Below are 26,419 nucleotides of genomic sequence, written 5' to 3' on the forward strand. Positions count from 1 at the left end.
TATTTGTGTACCATTCTTATGACAGGAAGGATAAACATTTTCCCCTACTATTGTATTCAATAACCTTTTCTTGGTTTGTTTTTGTAATAATTTGAAATACATGATGCTCAATAATTTTGCTTGTATGTATATATATATACAGTATATATATATATATATATATATATATATATGTATATATATATATATATATATATATATATATATATATATATACATATATTATATATATATATATATATATATATATCTATATATATATATATATATATATATATATATATATATATAGCACTAGCCTAACCCTAGTAGCATACTGGTAAAACTACAGTATACAACAATACAGTAGCCAGTATATTTGCAGTATATAACAATACAGCAGTTAGAAAACCACAGTATACAGTAATAGAGTAGTACAAGTATTTCTAACATATTCTGTGTATCCTTTCACAGTCTATTGTTGGGACCATATAAAATGTTGAGGTGAAGTATTCCCTCAACACGATGATTAATCCTTTGATTATCGGGACACTTATAAATCATCGTTCAGTATTAATATTCTACAAGTGGAGGAGTTAGTGTAAATATTCACTGACTCCGGCTCTACGTACAGGAGTTATTCCACACTGTATTTTCCCTTAAAGGGAAATTAAATATTAATATTGACGGAGGTCACAGCATTGCCTGGGAGAGGAGACACAGATATGTGTCTTTCCTATTTCCTTTCTGGCTTACTGTCCTAAGCTATTAAATATAATAGTAAATATTACTATTTTTAAGTATGAATTTTTATCAATGATATAAATAACTCAATACTCATTTCACCTTTTCTTTCCTTATAGGAGAAGCCAACGGTGACGTGTGCAGTTGTGTTCTGCAACCACAAGAGCAAGGACTTTTGTGGGCATACGATGTGCAGGTCTCATGCCCCCTGGTGCATCGTATCTGGATCCCTGAGGTACTGGGACCCGAAGGGTTGCTCCATCTGCTCCACCCTGATGACCGAAGGATTTGGGGAAGATATCCCTGATACTACAGTCAAGGGATACAGCAAGAGAAACTTTTTGGAGGTGGGTAAGAGGGTTCCAGAAGAACTCTCCGGGACCTTACCTACCTAATGAAGCTTTGGCCCAATCCAGTGCGGTTGTGCCCCAGGTACAGGTCAAGCCTCCCTTCGTCCAACTGACAGTGGAAGCAGACATTAAAAGGCACTGGAAGGTATGGACATCCACCAAGAAAGGATGTCGGAGGTGTCTACCAACACCGAAAAGGACCTTCTGCAAGGAGACCTTGAGGAAGATGTGGTTCAACCACCTACGGAGGAAGATGGATCTGTTTCAACGGTAACTGAGGACCATCAGTTTTCCGTGACGGCATACCAACCTGTGCCGTCAACCTCTTCAGCCCCAACTCCCCGACCGGATGTGCAGGTTGGCAGGAGCGAAGCGCTCCTAGAGTCAATCCAGCAGATGTTGGCAGTGTTCTGGAAGGAACAGCAGGAGATTAAGCAAAATCTCAAAGAGACAAAGAAAGAGGTAAGGGAAGGGAAATGCTCTGGCACTTCCAGAGACTTTGCTAAGCCTCTTAGAGTATCTGACTTACCTCACTGCTCCGAAACCAACCCCTGGAGGTACACGGAGCACATGACCATGATGAATGGGGAGCTCTATATCTCCGAGAAGTTGGGGGCCAAACCACTTGAAGATCTCCAATTCTGGCCTAGCTTTTCGGCATACCCAGATTGTTACGTGAGACTGCGGGATGAACCAGCATCCCCTGAGGAGAAGGAACCGAAGGAAGTCATTGTCTTTGAGCATGACAAGTCACAGGCTATCCTGTCCAAGACCCTAAAAGGAGCCGGTTATATCAACTCCAAAGTCTTAGCATTGAGAAAGAGGCATCCTACCTTCATTGGTCCTTCCTCCAGACCTTTCCCCTTTTCGGTGAAAGCCCTTGACTTTGTCATGAGAGCAGTCGATGAGGGCAAACCATGCCCAGTGCTAGAAGAATGTAAACCATTATCTCTAGCCATGCCTACCTGCGAGGGAAGTGGAACGAAGTTCATCTAACCTTCTCCGTCTCTAAGTTGGATCCGGAGATAGCAGGTCAGCAGTTCAATGAGAACCTTCCAAGGCTGCCGGAGCATCTTTTGAGATGGGAACAGGAGACAAAGGAGAGACTAGCCGCTTCTTTGTCTCACCAGAACTGCCTGGAAATGTGTGCAGGCCATACTAACGCCCCAGACATGTACTGTATATGGTCTAAGCCAAGTCTCACATGGGTACCCTTGTGAAGGACTTGTATGCCTTCGTCAGGTCCAGGAGGGCCTGTAGAGAGCATGTGTTTGTCGCAGCAACGATAAAAAAACGAACCCAGGAAGCTGATCACTTCATGCATCTGGGGCAAGGATCTCTTCCCACAATATGTGATTTGGGAGGTTATCGCTTAAGCCACCACGAAGAATAGGAACCTTCTCCAAAAGTGGGGCATGTCTTCTAAGAGGAAATCATCCTAAGAAGACAAAGAGAGCACGTAGACCTGCACAAATTCCAATAGTGACCATGGCCACAGTGCCTCAAATGGTAGCTCCGACTTAAATCACCTTTCAGATGGTCCCTCAGCAGCTAGTAGCTCATTCACCTGTATTTAACCCAAGCTTTGAGAGGCACACATCTACCTTTCGACCCTATAAAGGTAGAGGCTCAAAAAGAGGTTCCTCAAGAAACCCCTCAAGGGGTAGAGGAGGACGCGGTCATGGAAATAAGTCCTCAGGAACCTCTCAGCAATGAGAGGCTCCTGGTAGGAGGGAGACTCCTCCACTTTCGGGATTGTTGGACCTTCAATCCCTGGGCCCACAGCCTAATCAAGAATGGACTTGGTTGGAACAAAATTCCACCCCCTTTTCCACAATTCTTCCAACATTCCACCCCTTTATTGGAAGAATATACCTCAGAACTCTTGAACAAAAAGGTAATAAGAAAAGCGAGGTCCATCAAATTCCAGGGAAGGCTGTTTTGTGTTCCCAAGAAGGACTCGGACAAACTCAGAGGCATTCTAGACTTCCCTCTACTCAAGTTCATTGAGAACAACAAGTTCCAGATGCTTACCTTACAACACATAAGGACCCTTCTACCAAAAGGGGCGTACACAGTCTCAATAGACCTGGCAGATGCTTACTGGCACCTACCAGTCAGCCACCCCATCTCCTCCTACCTAGGATTCAGGTTACAGAAGACAAAGTATGTCTTCACAGCCATGCCCATTGGGCTAAACATAGCCCCAAGGATATATTCACAAAACTTGCGGATACCATCGTTCAACAACTACGCTTTGAAGGAATTCAGGTAGTAGCATACCTGGACAATTGGCTGGTGTGGGCAGCATCCAAGACGACTTGTCTTCAAGCAGCCGGAAAGGTGATCCAGTTCCTGGAGCACCTAGGCTTCAAGATAAACCGCAAGAAGTCTCGCTTTTCTCCAGCTCAGAAGTTTCAATGGTTACGAATCCATTGGAACTTACAGTCACACTGTCTCTCCATTCCACTGAAGAAGAAGAGAGAGATAGTGGGATCTGTCAAGAGACTATTGAAACTCAAGAGGATTTCAAGACGCCAACAGGAAAGAGTATTGGGTTCACTCCAGTTCGCAGCAGTGAAAGACCCAGTGCTAAAAGCACAGTTAAAGGATGCGTCAGGGGTCTGGAAAAGAGACACATCAAACGCTCGAAGAGATCGACAATGGTTAACACCGACCCGATTGCGCACGCACTTAAGTCCGTGGTCAACAGCCAAGAGCCTAGCACGAACAATTCCCTTACAACTACCTCAACCATCAGTGGTAATATACACAGATGCCTCCCTGGAAGGATAGGGAGGCCATTCACAACAAAGGAAAGTGCAGAGGAATTGGTCGCACCAGTTCAAAACCTTTCACATCAACATCTTGGAGGCTATGGCAGTCTTCCTAACATTGAAGAAACTATCCCCTCGCAGACCAGTCCACATCAGACTGGTCTTGACAACGAGGTGATAGTAAGATGTCTAAACCGACAAGGCTCGAGATCACCTCACATCAATCACGTGATACTAGCCATCTTCTACCTGGGAAGGAAGAGAAGATGGCACTTATCAGCAGTTCACCTGCAAGGGTTTTGCAAGGTGACGGCGGATGCTCTATCCAGGCGAAAGCCGATAGAGACAGAATGGTCCCTAGATGCAGACTCATTCTCCTTCATCTCGGAAAAAGTCCCAGAACTGCAGATCGACATCTTCGCAACGAGCGACAACAAGAAACTACCTCGATATGTAGCCCCTTACGAGAACCCTCAAGCAGAAGCGACAGACGCCATGTCTCTCGACTGGAACAGATGGAATCGAATCTATCTGTTCCCAACAACCAATCTCCTGCTGAAGGTCCTCAACAAGCCTCCAAATAGCCCAGAAGCAATTGGTTCCCTCTAGTTCTAGAATTGAAACTGAAGCTGTTTCCTCTGCCGAACCCAGTATTATCCCAACTGGTTCAGAAGTTGACTGTCTACGCTTCATCCTTGAGAACCAACAACCTACATCTCATGATTTTCTCGCCATAGCAGCCAAGAAAAGGTTTGGGGTCTCAAAAGACAAGATTGACTTCATAGAAGAATACAAGTCAAGTTCAACTAGGAGACAATATGAATCGTCTTGGAAGAGGTGGGTTTCCTTTGTGAAAGCATGGAAACCGACAGAAATATCAATAGATTTCTGTCTCTCCTTCTTCATCCACCTATACGAACAAGGCCTTGCTTCCATCACAATAACTGCGTGTAAGTCGGCTTTGACTAGACCTCTTCTTTACGCTTTTCAGGTGGACCTTTCAGGTGAAATCTTCAATAAGATACCGAAAGCATGCGTTAGACTCAATCCAGCAACCCCTCCAGAGCCCATATCATGGTCATTGGACAAAGTCTTGCACTACGCTTCGAACATGAACAATGAGGATTGGACCCTAAAGGATCTAACACAGAAAGTGATATTTCTGTTTGCTATAGCCTCAGGGGCTAGTTAGTGAAATACAGTGAACCCTCGCTACTTCGTGGTTCGACCATCGCGGATTCACCACTTCGCGGGTTTTTTCCATAACACACATATATATACATATCGCGGTTTTCCGGAAATTTCGAAAATACCGCGAAATCTGAAGACCCCCAAATACGATATTTCGTTACCTGTAATTCCATTAATACTGTAATTAGTAATATCTGCTCTTACTGATTGTTCATTGCATTACATATGATATATAATTCAGCACAGAAAGAAATAAAACACGAAAAGAGAATGCGATCATACGATAATACAGTATTGTATACAGTACGTAGTAAAATTAAATCGAACATGAAACGCAAATCAGATGTAGTCATACCATATTAGAATGGTGTAAGGCTGCTGACGGCTACTACTGTACTACAAATGTAATGGATGTGCATCTTTTCCATGATTCTTTTGTAAGTATATGTACGTAGTACTGCATCCAATAATATTCTTTGTTGCAAAAATCACATTTCGAATAAGCGTACGAGAGAGAGAGATAGAGAGAGACACACATCCTACAAAAGAATAAAATAGCATACGTAAAGCTATTATTATTATTGTTATTATTATTATTATTGTTGTTGTTAATAAAATTATTATTGTTATTATTATTATCATTATTATTATTATTATTACTGTATTATTATCATCCGATAATTCAGTACTGTATACAGTACGTAGTAAAATTAAATTGAACATGAAACGCAAATCAGATGCAGTCATACAATATTAGAATGGTGTAAGGCTGCTGATGGCTAATACTGTACTACAAATGTAATGGATGTGCTTCTTTTCCATGAATCTTTTGTATGTATACGTACGTAGTACTGCATCCAATAATATTCTTTATTGCAAAAATCACATTTCGAATAAGCGTACGAGAGAGAGAGAGAGAGAGAGAGAGAGAGAGAGAGAGAGAGAGAGAGAGAGAGAGAGACACACACACATCCTACAAAAGAATAAAATAGCATACGTAAAGCTATTATTATTATTATTATTATTATTATTGTTGTTGTTGTTAATAAAATTATGATTGTTATTATTATTATCACCATTATTATTATTATTACAGTACTGTACTGTATTATTATCATTATTTATTATTATTATTATTAATACTGTACGTACGGTATGCGCGGGGTATCTTGTACTTTGAGTTGGTAACCTACGCATCATATACTGTAAGACGGGTTGTGATTGGTTCAAGCGCTGATAGATGACGAATCAGAACTCAAGTTTTGTTATCTAGCCTGTGATTGGTGTTTTGCCCGCATCTCCAGCTTCCAGCATCTAGGTTCTTGCGGGCCCGGGTCGTCCACTTTCTCTTACCGCGTATCGCTGAGTAGACGTTCTTAAGTTTGTGAAGTTTAATCTGTGCTGTGTGCGACCTTTTTAAGTTGAACTTTTTGTCAAATCCTACTGTACAATGCCTCCCAAGCGTTCTACTTCTACTAAGGCTGGTAGTGAGCCTAAACGCCACCGAAGGATGATGATGATTGCTGAGAAGGTTACGCTTCTCGATATGTTAAAAGACGGTAGAAGTTACGCGGCCGCGGCGCGCCATTTTGGAATCAACGAATCTACTGTTCGCTATATCAAGAAGGACGAGGCGAACATTAGAAAGACGGCTGCAATCACCTTTAGCAGATCAGCGAAGCGAGTCGTTACAACGCGTAATAAAACGATCGTACGCATGGAAGGTGCTTTAGCTGTGTGGATTGCCGACTGCCGGAAGAAGAACATAGCCTTGGATACGAACACCATCCAAACAAAGGCTTTGAGCTTGTATCAGAATTTTGCTGCAAAGGAACCTCAAGACGACGATGGCAACCATGCTGAAGAAGATGATGATGCAGATGATCCTCAACCAGGGACATCCACTGATTCCCAGCCTCAGAAACAACGTTTTTCTGCCAGCAAAGGATGGTTCGCGAAGTTTCAGAAACGCTTCGCCCTGAAAAGCGTTTCCCTGCATGGCGAAGCTGCTTCGGCTGACACTGCCGCTGCTGAAACTTACGCGAACCAGACATTCAAGAATATTATCGCCGAAGGTGGATACAAGCCGGAACATGTGTTTAATATGGATGAGACCGGCTTGTTTTGGAAGAGAATGCCGTCGCGAACTTTCCTGTTCAAAGAGGAAGCCAAAGCCTCTGGCTTTAAAGCATTCAAGGATTGCGTTACCCTCGTGATGTGTGGCAATGCTGCTGGATTTTTGCTAAAGCTGGGGCTTATTTATAAGTCGAAAAATCCTCGCTCTTTGAAAAATAAAAATAAGAATCTCCTTCCCGTGTACTGGATGCATAATCAAAAAGCATGGATTACGAAGATGCTGACCTCCAACTGGTTCCATCAGTGTTTTATCCCGCAAGTCAGCAAATATCTCTTAGAGAAGGGCTTGCCATTCAAGATCCTTCTCCTTATGGATAACGCTGGTGGACACGCAACTGACCTGTCGCATGAGGGCATTCAGGTTGAGTTCCTGCCACCCAACACCACGTCATTAATTCAACCGATGGACCAGGGGGTTATCAGGGCGTTCAAGGCCCTCTACACGAAGAATACCTTGGCGGACCTCGTTGCGTGTGTGGATGCTGCCCAAGCTGATGAGGATGAAGATTTTAACTTGAAGGCGTACTGGCGGCAGTACACCATAGCCACGTGCCTGCAGAATATTCAGAAGGCACTGCAAGAGATGAAACCTGCAACCGTGAATGCGAGCTGGAAGAAGTTGTGGCCCCAGATTGTTTACGACGACGAGGGATTTACACCTGCTGAAATCCAACACTCTGCAATACGCAAATCTGTGCAGTTGGCTGCCATAATTGGAGGTGACGGGTTTGGCGACATGACGACTGAAGACGTCGACGAGTTGTTGGACTGCCCTTCCCAGCCCCTAACTGACGCAGACCTCGAAGACCTGACGAAATCGGCAAGCGAAGAAGAGAGTGAAACCCAGGAAGAGACCCAAGAAAATGTCGAAGAAACAGGCTTAACATTAGAACGGCTTGCCAAGGCCTGCAACCATGCGAAGGAGTTGAAAGAAATGTTGCAAGAGTGGGACAAGGATATGGTTCGGTCGATGCAATTCTGCAACAAGGTTGATGACATAATGACTCCCAACAAGATGCTCTTAGATTGAAAAAAGAAGCAGCGGCAACAACTTCCGATCACAATGTTCTTCCAGCCTCGCAAAAAAGAGCCAGTTCCTCCTGCTAGTACGCCTTCGGAAGAAATTGAAGAAGTTTCCCAGGAAGAAGTTGAAAAGGTGTCCCAGGAAAAGACACCTCCGTCTGAAGAGACGTAAAATACTACCTGGCTGCACAGTAGAACACATCATCAGCTTCATCATCATCATTTCTACTGTGCAGCAAATTCATCGCCATCATCATTCAAGTTTTTCTTGAACTTCTTTCGTGGTGAGTACAGTAACAATCTTTATTTTTTACTTTAATATTCTCACATTCTACTATTTGTGCCTGTTTTATAGTTTAGTACTGTATGCATTAAGTTAAAGGGAAGGTTTTAAAAGTCTACATGTTGTAACCTATCATATTTTTTTTGTTTAAAATTTACATTTGTACGTACGTAAAACAATCTCTCTCTCTCTCTCTCTCTCTCTCTCTCTCTCTCTCTCTCTCTCTCTCTCTCTCTCTCTCTCGTAAATTGTTTTCCTGCTTTGCTACGTACAGTATGTACTGTATGATTTTATATAGATACGGTAAATTATATTTGTACTAATAACATATTCTGTAAATGCTTTTACTGTAAATATCATTATTCATCACTTTCATCATGCGCGTTAAATGCCTTCTTTGTTCTGAGCGTGGTTGTTTACTGAGCGTACAGTACTTTATGACGCCGTCGTTTCAGGCGGCGTCATAAAGAAAAACATTTCATTTGGAAGTCCTAAGAAAAATTAAGTACGTAAAACATTGGTAATAAAAAAATCAACATACTGTATAATCAATATAATCGATGCAAAAACTAACCTATACATATATGTGTACACTAAATGAGTTTGTTTCTTCATTATGATCAGAGATGAACGTAAACAAAACATTGGTTGCCATTTTTTATCGTGCTTTTTAGGTGTTTAGGAAACGCATGATATAAAATCGCCTTTAATATTTGTGCCTGTTTTAGTTTAGGGTGCTGTAGTACATGCATTAAGTGTTCTGTACATTAAAGGGTGGTTTGTTAACAGTACTACATACAAGGGAAGGTTTTAAAAGTCCGAATATACATGTTAAATAAATAGGTAAATATGATGTCACTACTTCGCGGATTTTCACCTATCGCGGCCGGGTCTGGAACCTATCTACCGCGATAAACGAGGGTTCACTGTAGTGGCTTTATCCAGGAATGAAGACTATATTCAGTTCACAGAAATGGGAGAACTGAATCTTTTCCCTGATCCTACCTTTCTCGCCAAAAACGAGCTGCCCACCAAAAGGTGGGGTCCTTGGAGAATCTGCCCTCTGAAGAAAGATGTCTCTCTATGCCCAGTAGAGTGTCTTAAGGTCTGTCTTTGAAGAACTTCAGACTTCAAGGAGGGACAGCCCTTCCGAGGTGAAACCTCAGGATCAGATTTATCCCTAAAACAACTGAGGGCGAAATTCACCTATTTTATTCGCAGAGCGGATCCTGACAGTACACCTGCAGGTCACGATCCAAGAAAAGTTGCTTCTTCGTTGAACTTCTTTAAACACATGGACTTTGATAGGCTCCGCTCATATACGGGGTGGACAGAGTCTTCTATAAACATTATGCGAAGCAAGTACACGAGATAAAACACTTTGTGGTGGCGGCAGGTAATGTCATAAAACCTGTCGTCTAGTGCTGCGATGAACAGTGGACTGTTTTGGGACTCACAGTGCATTGGGTGAACAGGTGTTAACACCCTAGAGTGTAATACCTTCCAGTGAAAATCACTATGGTGATTTAAGGATTGTTCTATATAGGTACAGAATCTAACCAGTAACACCAGTGCCGTGTGAACATTTGTACACAGTGTTGAAGCATATCCAACATTTAAATGAAACTAAACAAATGAACTTCACATTATTGAGTGACATTTTAACAAATGAATTGATATATGTATATTCTACCCTTACAGGGTAAAAATATATATATAACCATGATGTTCATATATGCAGGCTAGATTCCTTTTCAGGATACATTATTATTTTGTTTTGCTTATGAAAATAAAAAACTAAAATTTATCTGAGTCTTCTTTATCCTCAGTAATAAAATAAGACTCCAGAGTTTTTCTATTTTCCTTAAATAGATATCTTGTTAGTAATGATTTCCGATGCACAATCAGGTAATCTCAAAAGAAGTTTCCCTTGTGTCCCAATGGAAATACAAACTTTGAATCCTTATAGTCGAAGTCAACAATTTCCCTGCAGGGGCAGGAAGCCCTAACTTAGTTCCAAACTTCGTGGATATGACAAATAACGGTAATGTTATATATAAAGGTCTAGGAGACCATATAAGGAACTCATTCAAAGTAAAGGCACTTATACAAACCCACAGATATAGTACTTTCAAGTTAATTCTCTGGTAAGCTTCCATCAGGATGACATGGCCGAGCCCAGAAAAACAGATTTTGAACAAAGTGGAAAATCTATTTTTGGGTGAGATAGCCATGTCGTCCTGATGGACCCACCCTTCTTTCTTAAAATGACCCCACCCAAAACTACTCTATCTACGGCTATTCCTGCTTAAATGCAACAAGGAATGATGGGCCGTAGTAGTACAGGGAGGTGGTCCACTGGGTACCTTGATAATGGTTCCCCTTTCGTTCGCCACTCTTCCCCCTCAAAGAGTTAAATCTATTCGGGGTGAAGATTGCTATGTGTCGTATCAAAAAATACGTCCTCTGATATTATGCGATATTATTGAAGATATATTAAAGATATTCGTGCCAGGAGTTAGAATTCTGGAGACCTATGGTTAATTCTCTGGGAGAATTGCTGTAGCAAATATCCCTTCCATCAATACGACATGGCTATCTCACCAAAAAATAGATTTTTCACTTTGCTCAAAATCTGTTAAGTATATTACTATGTATTCATTTTATATCCAATGTGCCGTGATAGGATTTTTTGCAGAGGTTTAGAAATGCTAATTGATGCATTTTACAATATATATATATATATATATATATATATATATATATATATATATATATATATATATATATATATATATATATATACACATTTTCGATAGACTTTGTGCTGATAATATCATACAGTTTTGAAGATGCAAAAGAGGGTTTTGCAAGGTGCAAATTCATTGTAAAATGCATCAATGAGCATTCCTAAACCTCTACAAAAAATCATATCACGGCACGGCTGCAAAACAAATATACTGAGTTTTATGCCTTTGCAAGGCAGTTATTCATCAGTTATTCTCAGCATAAGTGTATATGGGGAGCTGAATTAATTCTTTCCTTCTTCTCTTCCAAATATCCCTACCCTGAGAGTACAGTAATAGCATAGAAGACCACTTGTGTAGTTAAGAGTATCTGACTTTTTTTTTCAATTTTGAACATGCTGAATTTTTATTTTTTAATTGTTCATATAAATCAACAAACTTGTTAGGGCTGTGACTCAGTCATTCAGCTTTTGTTCATGAGGCTAACATCTCGACTGTGCCTCTCACGAGCCAGTTGAGATTGTCTTTGTGTCTATCCTCTGGGTCAAGTTTGGCAGACGCCCTATATTTCACTGAGACTTCTTCCCTCTTACAGAGGAAAAAAACTATAAATTTTCAAAATAACTTATTTTTCCTAGCTATACAAGTCATTTAAGCTACATGTCCTGCTTCATCCACCCCTTGTTTTGACAATGAGTAAGTGATGCGAGTTTCGCTGACTCAGTCGGAGTGGGTGAGATGCTGGCGACCATAAAATGTTACTTCAATCCAACAATTTCCTTACATCAGGTCGTAAACAGACAGCAATGGAGTAAACCTATTTAAATGAGCCACGTTTGTGTAGCTAGGGAAAATACAAAATTTTTAAAAAATTTTCTAATATTTTTATTTCATAATAAGAGGATATGTGAATATTACATGCATTACTATTGGATAGTTAAGTAAAATATCGGATTCATCACTACTGCTTCAAACCCATAGTATGACAACTGTAATTCTTTATGTTTCATTCCTTTAACTGTTTTAGGCAATTATTTTCCATACCCTGTTTGTCTAATTTATCTTATGAGTGAGGTATTGAATATATGAAATAAAGTACTGTAACAACATTCTTACCTGCAATAAGATGTTTTTTTTTCTCTAATTTCTTAATTTTATTCCTTATATTCTTTGAACCTTTACAATCAGATGAACATACAATAGAAACTTTTTTTTCTCATTTTCTAATTTTGGTATTTTATCATAATTATATAATCTATCTATCATTTTAATTTTTTTTTTCAAGTAAAACTACACCACACCACAGACTATCTGTTCATCAGAATCTGGTAAATGGAAGGGGATGGAACTTACCCACAATAGCTGATACAATCCCAGATGTCTAATGATCAACTTTTTTTTTTACTTGCATGTATAAACAGTAGTCATAGATCAGATTGTTTGAAGGAAATTGTTTTCTTTGAAAGAAAATTACTCTTCATGATATGAATTAAAACATAACTAAGAAAACATTATGTTTACTATTGTAAATTATGCACAAATTAAACCTGCAATTGCTGATGAATTCTAGATAATTTATTAATAAATAAAGCTTGGACAGTGGGTACTGGTTAATCGGGCTTGCAAATGTACTAGGTGCCTGTTATAAGGACATTTGCTGTGTGTATATGTATGTATGTATGTATATCTGTATGTATGTATGTATATCTGTATGTATGTATGTATGTATGTATGTATCTTTATATATATATATATATATATATATATATATATATATATATATATGTATGTATGTATATATATATATATATATATATACATATATATATATATATGTATATATATATGTATGTATATATGTATATAAGTATATATGAGTATATATATATATATAATATATATATATATATATATATATATATATATATATATATATATATATATATATGTATATATATATATATGTATATATATATATATATATATATATATATATACCTCTGGATACGAAAGTTTCTGCTTACAAAAAATTCAGGATGCGAAAAGTGATTCAAAGATTTTTATGCCCCAGTATACGAATAAAATTTCAGGATACGAAAACCTTACGAGATCCCAACTCTTCGCCGAGAGTAATTTTAAAAAGCGCGCGCCGCTAGATTTTGAACTTGGGTAGACTCACTTACAGCCTCCCGCTCACCCATTGGTTATCTCCCTACTCAGACGCTAGCTGACGCCATAGATCCTGCTTTCCTATTGGTCGGCAACTATCCTAGTTTGCTTGCGCACGGGCGTTCATCTCTCTTTCTCTCTTTTCGTTCCGACCGCGGTATCGTTAACAGACATTGTGTGCTTTCGCTTGTTTGACTTAGTGTTAATATACAGTACATTCGTACGCCACGTGTTATCGTTAATAAACATTCGTTACTGTGCACTGTACTGTATTAGTGTTTACTATACATAGTACTGTATATAACGTACGTAGTGTATTATATTACGTATTACTGTAGCCATGGGTCCCAAGAATGTTGCCGAAGGAAAGAAGACGACGACGATGCTCTCGATGGAGACGAAACTTGAAATCGTAAAAAAGTACGAGTCTGGCATGCGTTTAAGTGCGATCGCCAAGGAGTATCGCCGGAATCCATCTACGATAGGCACCATCCTGAAGCAGAAGGCGGCCATAAAAGCAGCGACACCTTCTAAGGGCGTCACTATTTTCTCCAACAAGAGAACCCACGTGCATGACGAGATGGAGAGGCTGCTTCTTGTGTGGATCAAGGACAAAGAGATCTCAGGAGACACCATCACTGAGACTACAATTTGCCAGAAGGCCTCCGCCATTTTCGGTGATCTCATGCGTTCTCAGGCCGAAGAAGGGGCAGGAGAAGGAACATCCCAGCAGGAACCCCCAGAGTTCAAGGCTTCTCGTGGGTGGTTCGAGAAATTCAAGAAAAGGACTGGCATCCATTCAGTGGTACGGCATGGGGAGGCAGCCAGCTCGGACACGAAGGCCGCCGAAGCCTTTGTTAGAACGTTCAACGAGTTGACTCTGCAGGAAGGCTACAGTTCGCAGCAAGTTTTCAATTGCGACGAAACTGGACTTTCTTGGAAGAAAATGCCTCGTCGGACGTTCATCAAGGCGGAGGAGAAGAGGCTACCCGGACATAAGCCTATGAAGGACAGGCTTAACCTTGCTTTTTGTGCAAACGCCAGTGGGGACTGCAAGATAAAGCCCCTGCTGGTGTACCATTCAGAAAATCCCCGAGCCTTCAAAGCCCACAAAGTCATCAAGGAGAACCTTCCCGTGATGTGGAGGGCGAATGCAAAAGCCTGGGTAACGAGGCAACTGTTCATTGATTGGGTGAATGTCTGCTTCGGTCCGACTGTCCGAAAATATTTGGAAGAAAACCGCCTCCCTATGAAATGTCTGCTGGTGTTGGACAATGCTCCAGCTCACCCTCCTGGCCTCGAGGAATATCTTCTGGCCGAGTATTCCTTCATAAAGGTCCTATATCTACCGCCTAACACCACCCCTCTCCTCCAGCCCATGGACCAGCAAGTTATTTCAAATTTTAAAAAATTGTACACGAAGCACCTCTTCCAGAGATGTTTCCAAGTCACAGAGAGTACAAACCTCACTCTACGTGAATTTTGGAAAGATCACTTTATCATCGTGATATGCCTCAAACTCATCGATCTCGCTAGGCAGGAAGTTTCGAGGCGTACCTTAAACTCATCTTGGAGGAAGCTGTGGCCTGATGCTGTCTCTGCACGAGACTTCGAGGGGTTCGGGAAGCCTGGAGGCGAAGCCGAGATCGTTGACGATCCTGAACCAATTCAGCAGTCTGAGGTGGCTGACATCGTACATCTTGGTACGTCCATGGGGCTGGAAGTTAGCACGGAGGATATAGATGAGCTTATCGAGGAGCACCACGAGGAGTTGACGACGGACGACCTGAAGGAGTTGGAGACGATGCAAGTGAGCGATGTTCAAGAACAGTTCTCTACCGGTGATGAGGAGGATGTTGCACCTTTGAAAATGGCAGACATCAAGGAAATTCTTGCATGTTTCCATAAAATGGCAGACTACATCGAAAAGGAACATCCAGAAAAAGTTTATATCAACAGTGCGCTTCAACACTGCAATGACGTTTGCCTAACGCATTTTAGAAATGTGTTGAAAAGTAGGCAGAAACAAGCTTCAATGGATAGTTTCTTATTAAAGAGGCCAGCAGTATTAGTAAGCCAAGACAAAGGTGAAAGTGAAGAAAAGAAACAGAAAAGAGGAAGTGATGAAGAATTAGAAGGTGAATAAAGAAAAGAAACAGAAAAAAGAAAGTGATGAAGAAGTAGAAGAGATTTAGAAAATATGAAAAACGTAAAGTTATAAAAAAGCAAAAAAAAATAAAAATTCAATTTTAAGTTTTATGTTACCGTTAAGTGTTAAAGTAATTTTTTCTTTCATTTTATAGTTTTCCATACGTAATGTTAAGTTTTAATTATTTCTGCCATTTTTTTATTTCGTAAAGTGTAAGTGTTAATGTGTTAAGTGTGTAAATTACTGTACGTAGTCTGTCACTTGTTACGTTTTCTGCCTTATGCCATCCTCCTCTGCCGCGACTTCGCTATCGGACATCGTCTCAATGAAAAGGTAAGTTTCAACTTTTTTGTTACACTAATTAACTGTAACCTTTTTTTCAGAGTAGAGGTATCAATCCTTAATTTAGGTGTACATACAGGTAACAATACACCTTCACTGATCTAAATGCTTTACATACAGTACCGCAACTTTTATACAGTAGTAAAGAAAACGGACCGTTTTCTTAGGGCTTGGGGGGGATAACTTGGCTATAACTACATTATTGAATAATCTCATAGTGATTTCTGGAATGGATTAGGCTTTTTTTAACGGTTGGGTTAATTATTGAATGATAGAAATGGCTGCATTGCATGTTTATTACTACAGTTTAGCGTGTTTATGGAAGAAAAGGTGACTTTTTGTAAGGCTTGGAACGGATTAGGCTATTTACATGTAAAACGCGACTCAGGATACGAAAAAATCAGGATACGAAAAAATCAGGATACGAAACAGCATCCAGAATGGATTACTTTCGTATCCTGAGGCATCACTGTACAGTATATATATATATACATATATATATACAGTATATATATATATATATATATATATATATATATATATATATATATATATATATATATATATACACAGTATATATATATACAGTATATATATATATAAAACAGGCACTAAGTACATAGGGAATCCCAATTAATCAGTACCCACTGGCCAAGCTTTATTTATCAACTATAAATATATATATACACACACACACACACATATATATATATATATATATATATATATATATATATATATATATATATATATATATATATATATATATATATATACACACAGTAGTTCCTCAACTTACGAATTTACTTCGTTCAGGAACTAAGCTCATGCGTAGAAATACTTGTACAGTATGTCAAAGCAATTATCTCTTGAAATAAAATGAACACCAGGCCTTAAAGTAAATACATTAGCCATAATTTTGTTTGTTTCATAAAGAAATATTTTTCCTCTATCTCTTATTTCTTAAACAGAAAAATGTCATTTTCATTAGTAAAATAAATTTTTGAATATACTTACCCGATGATCATATAGCTGTCAGCTCTGCTGCCCGACAGAAAAACCTACGGGCGGAATACGCCAGCGATCGCTATACAGGTGGGGGTGTACATCAACAGCGCCATCTGTCAAGTAGGTACTCAAGTACTCGATGTCAACACAGAACCAATTTTCTCCTCGGTCCACTGGGTCTCTATTGGGGAGGACGGGTGGGTCCTTTAATTTATGATCATCGGGTAAGTATATTCAAAAATTTATTTTACTAATGAAAATAACATTTTTCAATATTAAACTTACCCGATGATCATATAGCTGATTCACACCCAGGGGGGTGGGTAGAGACCAGCATTACATGTTGACATTATTATGAGCTAAGTATTCCGTATTTCATTTTAGCAGTTATTCAAAATAACAAACATAAAATAAATAAGTACCTGGTAAGGAAGTCGACTTGAACAATTACTCTGCCTTTTTAAGTACGTCTTCCTTACTGAGCCTCGCGATCCTCATAGGATGCTGAGCGACTCCTAGGAGCTGAAGTATGAAGGGTTGCAACCCATACTAAAGGTCCTCATCAAAACCTCTAATCTAGGCGCTTCTCAAGAAATGACTTTGACCACCCGCCAAATCAAGTAGGATGCGAAAGGCTTCTTAGCCTTCCGGACAACCCAAAAACAATAATAAAACATTTCAAGAGAAAGATTAAAAAAGGTTATGGAATTAGAGAATTGTAGTGGTCGAGCCCTCACCACTACTGCACTCGTTGCTACGAATGGTCCCAGAGTGTAGCAGTTCTCGTAAAGAGACTGGACATTCTTAAGATAAAAGACGCGAACACTGATTTGCTTTTCCAATAGGTTGCGTCGAATATACTTTGCAGAGATCTATTTTGTTTAAAGGCCACGGAAGTTGCGACAGCTCTAACTTCGTGTGTCCTTACCTTCAGCAAAGCTTGGTCTTCCTCATTCAGATGGGAATGAGCTTCTCGTATTAACAGTCTGATAAAATAGGATAAAGCATTCTCTGACATAGGCAAAGATGGATTCTTAACTGAACACCATAAAGCTTCAGACGGGCCTCGTAAAGGTTTTTAAATAGAACTTAAGAGCTCTTACAGGACATAATACTCTTTCTAGTTCATTTCCAACCATACGATAAGTTTGGAATATCAAACGATATTGGTCAAGGCCGAGAAGGCAGCTCGTGTTTGGCTAGAAAACCAAGTTGTAGAACATGTAGCCGTTTCGGATGAGAATCCGATGTTCTTGCTGAAGGCATGAATCTCACTGACTCTTTTAGCTGTGGTTAAGCATATCAGGAAAAGAGTCTTAAAGGTGAGATCTTTCAGGGAGGCTGATTGAAGCGGTTCGAACCTGTCTGACATAAGGAATCTTAGTACCACGTCTAAATTCCAACCAGGTGTAACCAAACGACGCTCCTTCGTGGTCTCAAAAGACTTAAGGAGGTCCTGTAGATCTTTATTGTTGGAAAGATCTAAGCCTCTGTGACGGAAGACTGATGCCAACATGCTTCTGTAACCCTTGATAGTGGGAGCTGAAAGAGATCGTTCTTTCCTCAGATATAAGAGAAAGTCAGCTATTTGAGTTACAGAGGTACTGGTCGAGGATACGGATACTGACTTGCCCCAGTTTCGGAAGATTTCCCACTTCGATTGGTAGATTCTAAGGGTGGATGTTCTCCTTGCTCTAGCAAACGCTCTGGTTGCCTCCTTCGAAAAGCCTCTAGCTCTCGAGAGTCTTTCGATAGTCTGAAGGCAGTCAGACGAAGAGCGTGGAGGCCTTGGTGTACCTTCTTTACGCGTGGCTGACGTAGAAGGTCCACCCTTAGGGGAAGTGTTCTGGGAACGTCTACTAGCCATCGAAGTACCTCGGTGAGTCATTCTCTCGCGGGCCAGAGGGAAGCAACTAGCGTCAACCTTGTCCCTTCGTGAGAGGCGAACTTCTGCAGTACCTTGTTGACAATCTTGAACGGAGGGAATGCATATAGATCTAGATGTGACCAATCTAGTAGAAAGGCATCTATATGAACTACTGCTGGGTCCGGGATAGGTGAGCAAACTATTGGGAGCCTCTTGGTCATCGAGGTTGCGAAGAGATCTATGGTTGGCTGGCCCCAGGTGGCCCAAAGTCTCTTGCATACATCCTTGTGGAGGGTCCATTCTGTTGGAATTATTTGTCCCTTCCGACTGAGACAATCTGCTATGACATTCAAGTTGCCTTGGATGAACCTCGTTACTAGTGAAAAGTCTAGACCTTTTGACCAGGTGAGGAGGTCCCTTGCGATCTCGAACCATGTCAGAGAGTAGGTCCCTCCTTGCTTGGAGATGTACGTCAAAACCGTGTGTTGTCCGAGTTCACCTCCACCACTTTGCCTTGAAGGAGAGACCTGAAGCTTTTCCAGGTCAGACGTACTGCCAGAAGCTTCTTGCAGTTGAAATGCATTGTCCTTTGACTCGAGTTCCATGATCCCGAGCATTCCCTACCGTCTAATGTCGCACCCCAGCCTACGTCCGATGCGTCCGAGAAGAGAACGTGGTTGGGAGTCTGAACAGTCAGGGGAAGACCCTTTCTAAGGTTGATATAGTCCTTTCACCAAGTCAGACCAGACTTTATCTTTCCGGAAACCGGGATCGAGACCGCTTCTAGCGTCTTGTCCTTTTTCCAGTGAAAAGCTAGATGGTATAGAAGAGGACGGAGGTGTAGTCTTCCTAGTGACACAAATTGAACCACGGATGACAGTGTCTTTACCAGACTCATCCACAGCCTGACAGGGCAGCGTTCCTTCTTCAGCATCTTCTGGATGGATAGCAGGGCTGGGGGTTGATCGTCTTGTTCAGCAACGTCCTCATCAGAGGGTTCCTCATCCGAAACTGATGAGGAAACGGCAACGGAGTGGGCAACGTTTGACTCGCTGAATCCGGTCGCAGTGGTGGATGCGTGACGGAGCCGGACGCAATATCATGGAACTGCTGCACAGTCTGTGAACTGTCAACAACCATGGGGACGCGAGGAAGTACAGCGTCAACCCGAAACTGTCTAGACTGTCTGGGTTGTGCAGTCAACACCCTACCGGGTTGCTGAGGTTGACGCACTGCGTCACAACAAGTCACCTCTGCTGGTTGTTGAACGTCTTCCTAGTGACACACTGAACGTCAACAACCACCTCCGAGCGTCGCTTAACGTCAACGTGCGACTGGCAACCCACGCTGGGTCGCATCGGTGGAGGAACCACCTCAACTGGCGGACGCGAGTAGGATACCTCAGCGTCAACAGGGCGCACAACCAACCGGTAGGAAGGTTGTTGGCCAGAAGGTTCTTCTCCGTATTAAGTCCTCTATCAAGGACACAAGCTTGGACTGCATGTCTTGCAGCAAAGCCCATTTAGGGTCTACGGGAGCAGGTGTGGCAACAGACGGGGTTAGCGACTGAAGCGGAACCATTTACCATCCCTGGAAGCCTTGTTATATGTGACATAATAGTACAGCAAAACTTCAAAGGCTCGACAAAAGTTGAGAAGTTGACCTGTAAACAACTGGAGCGTCTCCTGGCTATGCGCCTGGCCGAGTCTACCAGAATTGAGAAGTCTACCTTGTCCGAGAAAAGCTAGGTTATCTCAGTGAGGGTCTCACTGGTGCATTAGCAGCAGACCAGAAGGCAACGTTATGTAACTGCTTGACAGTCTGTGAACTGTCAAAAACTGAACTGTCAACCACAACAGGTGCGTGAGGACATACAGCACTGTGCATTAGCAGCAGACCAGAAGGCAACGTTATGTAACTGCTTGACAGTCTGTGAACTGTCAAAAAACTGAACTGTCAACCACAACAGGTGCGTGAGGACATACAGCACTGGTGCATTAGTAGCAGACCAGAAGGCAACATCATGTAACTGCTTGACAGTCTGTGAGCTGGCAACAACCAAAGCTGTGTGGGGAAGCCTCAACTCCTGACTGACTAGTCTGCTGCGGGCGAGTGGCGGTAACCACAGTGGGTTGCGGAGGCTGACGCACCGTGTCAAAACACGGCAGCTTAACTCCACCCTCCTGTTGTTGTGGTAGCACACGCACGTCAACGGAGGGTTCCATGCGTCTGTGAACGTCAGCATGCGTCTGGCAGGGTCGACTGCGCATGGGTGGAGGAGCTCTCACAGCTGGAGTGTGGGAGCAGGCAGCCACAGCGTCTGCTGGGCGCACAACCGTGGTAGGTTGTAGGCTAACGTGCAGCGTCAACCTTCTCCGCACGATACTCCTGCAAAAAAGATGCTAACTGTGTCTGCATAGACTGTAGCAAAGACCACTTAGGGTCTACAGCAGCAGGTGCGGCAACAGACGGTGTTACTGCCTGTTGCGGTACCGCTTTACCTCTCTTAGGAGGTGTGCAGTCATCGGAAGACTGCAGCGAGTCCGAACTGACCCAGTGGCTACACCTGGGCCGTTGGACTTGCGCGGAAGGGACCGACTTGCACTTAATAAGCTGCGAGACCTTGGTCCAAGGTTTCTTACGAGAAACCTCTTCCGCAGACGAGAAGTAAATGGCTCTCTCGTCTTTGTGTGGGTGGGGCGATCTTGGGTAGATACGCCCGAAACCACGGAGGGAAAAACATCTGTTCGTTGATCAAGGCCTGACGAACCCATAAGTCGTTCGACATTACTTCTCCCCTGGGCTTGGGAGCTTGCAAGAGGTCCCGGACTAGGTGAACGACAGGCACAAACAGACGAACCCTCGGACGCAACACTGTAACACTTTGCGCATATCACTTTATCACTTAGATTTTCTGTTTTGCACTTATTTCACTGAAATCGAAACTTTTACTGATTTCTACCTGAAACACGCAATCCTACCCTTCATTAAAAGGTAGTAATTGCGAAAACAGTCGTATAATGCAACAGAAAACATATATAAAGATAAGGAATTCAGTGGCTGGGAAAGAGACTAAACACTAGTTCAAATAAACTACGTTTACAATCCCTCACCGCACAAAGCCTGGGAACAAGAATAAAACCCTAGAAACGTTTTACCTTCTTCCCCTACAGCGACTAGGGAGGAGAGTAAAACGAGAACAACGTTACCCGCTTGAACGAAACGTTTTTTCTCCTCTCTCTCCCTCCGTCTCTATCTCTCTCTTTCTCTCTAGATTTCGCACCTGAGAGAAGAGCCCAATTATATATCGTCAAAACATGTTATTTGCTAAAGGAAAAAACTGAAAGGTTTTCCAAATAAAAAGTTCCTTTAATTTAGAATTTAAACCATTTAAGCTAAGAAAGAATGAACGAAACGCCAGAATCGGTTTACTCTTACTGCAAAGTGAAACCGTGATACACTCTCTCTCTATCGTAACGATAGAGCGCATGTTGAACGTCCTGAACGTCAACAACTGCGTAGACTAAAAAACTAAACGTTAGTTCATCTTTGAAAACAGTACGAGACTATCAAAGAAATTCTTTCATAAAACATTAAATTTAAAAAGTTTTAAATTCTTTAAAGGTTAAATACGATATAACGGGCTCAACGTTGATTAACTTCGGTTCCAAGTTAGGACCGCCTACTATCAGGAAAGGTCGCATATAAACAAAACATAAAAATTTATTTTCATATGTTTATAATAAAAGGAAAGTTAATCGAAGAGGCCTAATAAAGGCGGAGAGATATAAAATATATAGATCTATAACGTGTTAAGCAAAATTACTAAAAACCTAAACACACTTCCGTCTAAGGGAAGGGTCGGCCATTTAAAAGTGAAAGAGAGTCCATACTCTCTTTGTCACCATAATTAAATCTATCCAAAACGAGTTCAAGTTTTGAAATGAAGATAAAACCCCTGCATAGCGAAAGCTCAAAACTGGAATAGTGTACTTCACCAAATAGTTGTGAAAACAAATCCAGTTAGTAACAGCGTATTTAGTAGGTCTTGCCAGTGGCACGACAGAGAGAAAATTGGTTCTGTGTTGACATCGAGTACTTGAGTACCTACTTGACAGATGGCGCTGTTGATGTACACCCCCACCTGTATAGCGATCGCTGGCGTATTCCGCCCGTAGGTTTTTCTGTCGGGCAGCAGAGCTGACAGCTATATGATCATCGGGTAAGTTTAATATTGAAAAATTTAATTTCTTACAAAGAAATCTCTGGAAACATAAGATAAGAACAAAACCATTAACGGTCATAATTTCCAGTCCTCTGCAATTTATCAATTATGTATTGTGGTCGAAATAGATAAAAGGATGACAGTTGCCGGTATAGGTTGACAGCTCTGAGCGATTTATGAGCTAAAAAAACTGAAGGCTATACAATAATCTCCTGTTTGGTCTGGTGTATCAGAGTAACGTACTGTATTAAAACTTGATCTAATTATAATTGAAAATATTTCATATCTTCACATGATGGTAATTTTAAGATTTAAAAAAAAGTGTATATTTTTTTCGTTAACAAATACGGAAGGCATTGATAATTATATATAAATTATCATTTTCTTATCCTTATTGAAATGACAATTCTTCTAACAAAAAATATTCAAGCGTACATGATTAAATATAAATAATCCAATTTCAAAATATTTACATTTTTAGAGAGAGAGAGAGAGAGAGAGAGAGAGAGAGAGAGAGAGAGAGAGAGAGAGAGAGAGAGAGAGAGAGAGAGAGAGAGAGAGAGAGAGAATTTTTTTTTCTTTTAACTGTAATACATATTTATATTTTTCATCAGCATCATATATTATATATCAAATATTGCTTAAAACATAATGTATGTATGATAAAATTTTATAAATTACATTACTGTATTAGAATTACTATACAAAGAATTTCTCACTGAATAGTCTACATGTGTTAGCTACAAAGATGGACTGTTCTGATTTGTGTGGTCAGTTGAAAAGCAATTGGCCAGTGCTTGTACTTATCCCAAATTCACGAATAGGTGGATTTCTTTTTATTGAATATGTTATACAGTTTTCTTTATTGTGAATGACTGAATCTGCAAAGATCGAACCCACGAATATCAAGGCCCAATTGTAATGGACATCTTGGTCTCAATTAATATAAATAAAATATTATATCCTTGAGAAATACTATACAAAAATCAATTCTGGCATTTAAATAAAGAAACCATGCTACCATTAAACAAGAAACAAAAGTGATGACTTAAGATGATACCACCTACTGGGCATCTTCCAGATGTTAAATGGTTAGTAGTAGCAGCAATGTATTAAGCTTCTTACCAAAACTTCACTTCAAGAAACAATGAAAGCTAACAAATATTAACAAGGCTAATTGAAAAAGGATACTGAGTAAAATTCAGAGAGAAAGTACATGATGAATAAATAAATTATTAAGTTATCTGGCATTATTACTGTAGAAGAGGGCAGAGACAATTTTGCTATGCAACCTCACAGAAACTGAATATACAAATGAGGTCAGCACACACGCTCTTCTCTACCTAGATGAGGGACATTGGGAAGCAAGGCAAATGGTTGATGATGACTCACTCATCAAGTAGAACTAGAAGCTACCAAGACCTCCATTCCAAGCTCAAATAGATAGTAAAACCAAGTGCCAAGGAGAAATCTATTAAGCCCTGAAACAAACTAGCTACAATAAAGGGAAAATCTCCTTAATTTATCAACCTACGATGATGATTATAGGATCACTTGTTTAATTACTTCAGAAGTGGCTATTGCTGGTTGTAACTTCATGAGATAAGTCCTTCTCGTGATATAATTTTAACAAACTAAATTTCTACATTACATCAGGATTAAACATAAGACCTCTCCAGTGAGAGGTGATGGTGCTATAGTAAAAGATGTCCAGTTGGAAAATATATACTTACATAGTACTTACGGATTTACTGGGAAGACAGTACACTTTTTATACATGTAAGTTTAACTCAACTTCCCAATCAAACAAAGGCTGAAATGACTGCATTTAATCAAAATCATTTTCAAAAACTATACTGATATTAATAGGAAGCTAAAACCATACTGACTAACATCAAGCATCCTGTGACTCCTTTCCCCAGCCAATCATTCACAATGGATTCATTGTACCTGCTACAATTGACCAATGACTGACTTTCAATAGTTACTTCAAATGCAAGCACTGATACAATGCTAATTGAAACTATGTATAAACAAACCTTTCTTAGCCAAGTCATGGAGATGTTTATCTGCTAGCAGCAGGTTTTCTACTCGGAGCTGAAGACCAGTAGCACTTTCTTCAAGGGCATGATGACCAGACTGAAAAAATAAACATTTTTAATTTTCATGGGCTTTGAGCATTTGTCAAAAAAACTTAAATTTCCTACATGCTTATCATTCATTATTCCAATAATTTATATTTTATGTAATCAATTTTTTAGTGCATATATGTTAAGTCACTCAGATAGTATATTGTATCACAGTATATGCTAAAATGTTATCTTATATGGTAGTCACCCACATAAGAGTAAGATGCACTCCAAGAGTGGGTTATCATGTTATAAAGTTTGTAAGTCCAATATGATTAACATGATTAAACCCCAATAACTGACTTTGCTAACTCTAGTGAGCTACCCTACATATGCATTAAATATCCCTAAAGCTATAACTACATAATAAAAAACTTGTAATAAGTTAAAACTTTATCCATTTATTCCACACACAAGCTGCTATCTTTGAAAGTTCAATATGTGAAAGTTAATATCTATGAGAAGAGACTAACTGTATCAACTATTACTTTAAAAACTGGTGAATATAGACTAATGTTAAGTGTGGATAATAAATTGTCTTTTTGTGTATCATAGTACTTTTTTCTTATTTCTCACTAATCACTGATTCCCCAGTGCACATTCAGTACATGGTAAGTAATAGTGACTCTTCAAAGTTTCAATGGTAAAACGGATTTTAAGTGAAGCGAAAAATCTATTTTTGGGTGAGATAGCCATGTCGTCCTGATGGAAGGTTCCTATAGGTATCTTTTTAAGGGATATTTGGCTACAGTGATATTCCCAGAGAATTAACCGTTAGGTCTCCAGAATTCTAACTCCCGGCGCAAATATCCTTAAAATTTCTCTTACGGATATCACATAATATCAGGGGACGTATATCTTGATACGACACATAGCAATCTTCACCCCGAATAGCATTTTCGTTTCGAGGGGGGCAAGTGGCGAAAATAGAAGGGGACCCGTTATCAAGGTACCCTTCCTCCCGTACTACTATTGAGTATTTAGATGGCGCTGTATCCAAGATGGCGCTTATTCCTATTTTCGTAGCAGTTTCGCACGGTGGTTTTCCCTGTTGCTCTAACGTTGTGGTCGATATTTGAGGATTTACTATGCAATCTCCAACTTCTTCTGCCTCTGGAAGGTTGAGTGTATAATTTTTAGCTCCTGCTTCATAGTGAAATTAGAGTAATTGTAAGTGTTTGGAGCTTCGCCAATCACCGGAGGCGCCATGGGAGCTATCATTCATAACGCATGTGTTATTTAGTTAGCTGAACGACTTCCCTGACTGTAATAGCATGAACATTTTTTAAGCTATTCAATT

General features: G+C 40.4%; 1 protein-coding gene across 1 annotated transcript in view; it reads right to left on the reverse strand.

Moving 5' to 3' along the window:
• LOC137639544 (ATP-dependent DNA helicase DDX31-like) overlaps positions 1–26,419 on the reverse strand; it is a 327,968-nt gene that overhangs the window by 11,268 nt on the left and 290,281 nt on the right. Inside the window, exon 13 of the mRNA XM_068371811.1 lies at positions 25,030–25,129. Within this exon, the coding sequence (XP_068227912.1) occupies positions 25,030–25,129 (100 nt within the window). The remainder of the gene's footprint in view (positions 1–25,029; positions 25,130–26,419) is intronic.

Source organism: Palaemon carinicauda, chromosome 4 (assembly GCF_036898095.1).
Source record: "Palaemon carinicauda isolate YSFRI2023 chromosome 4, ASM3689809v2, whole genome shotgun sequence".
Lineage (NCBI taxonomy): Eukaryota > Metazoa > Arthropoda > Malacostraca > Decapoda > Palaemonidae > Palaemon > Palaemon carinicauda.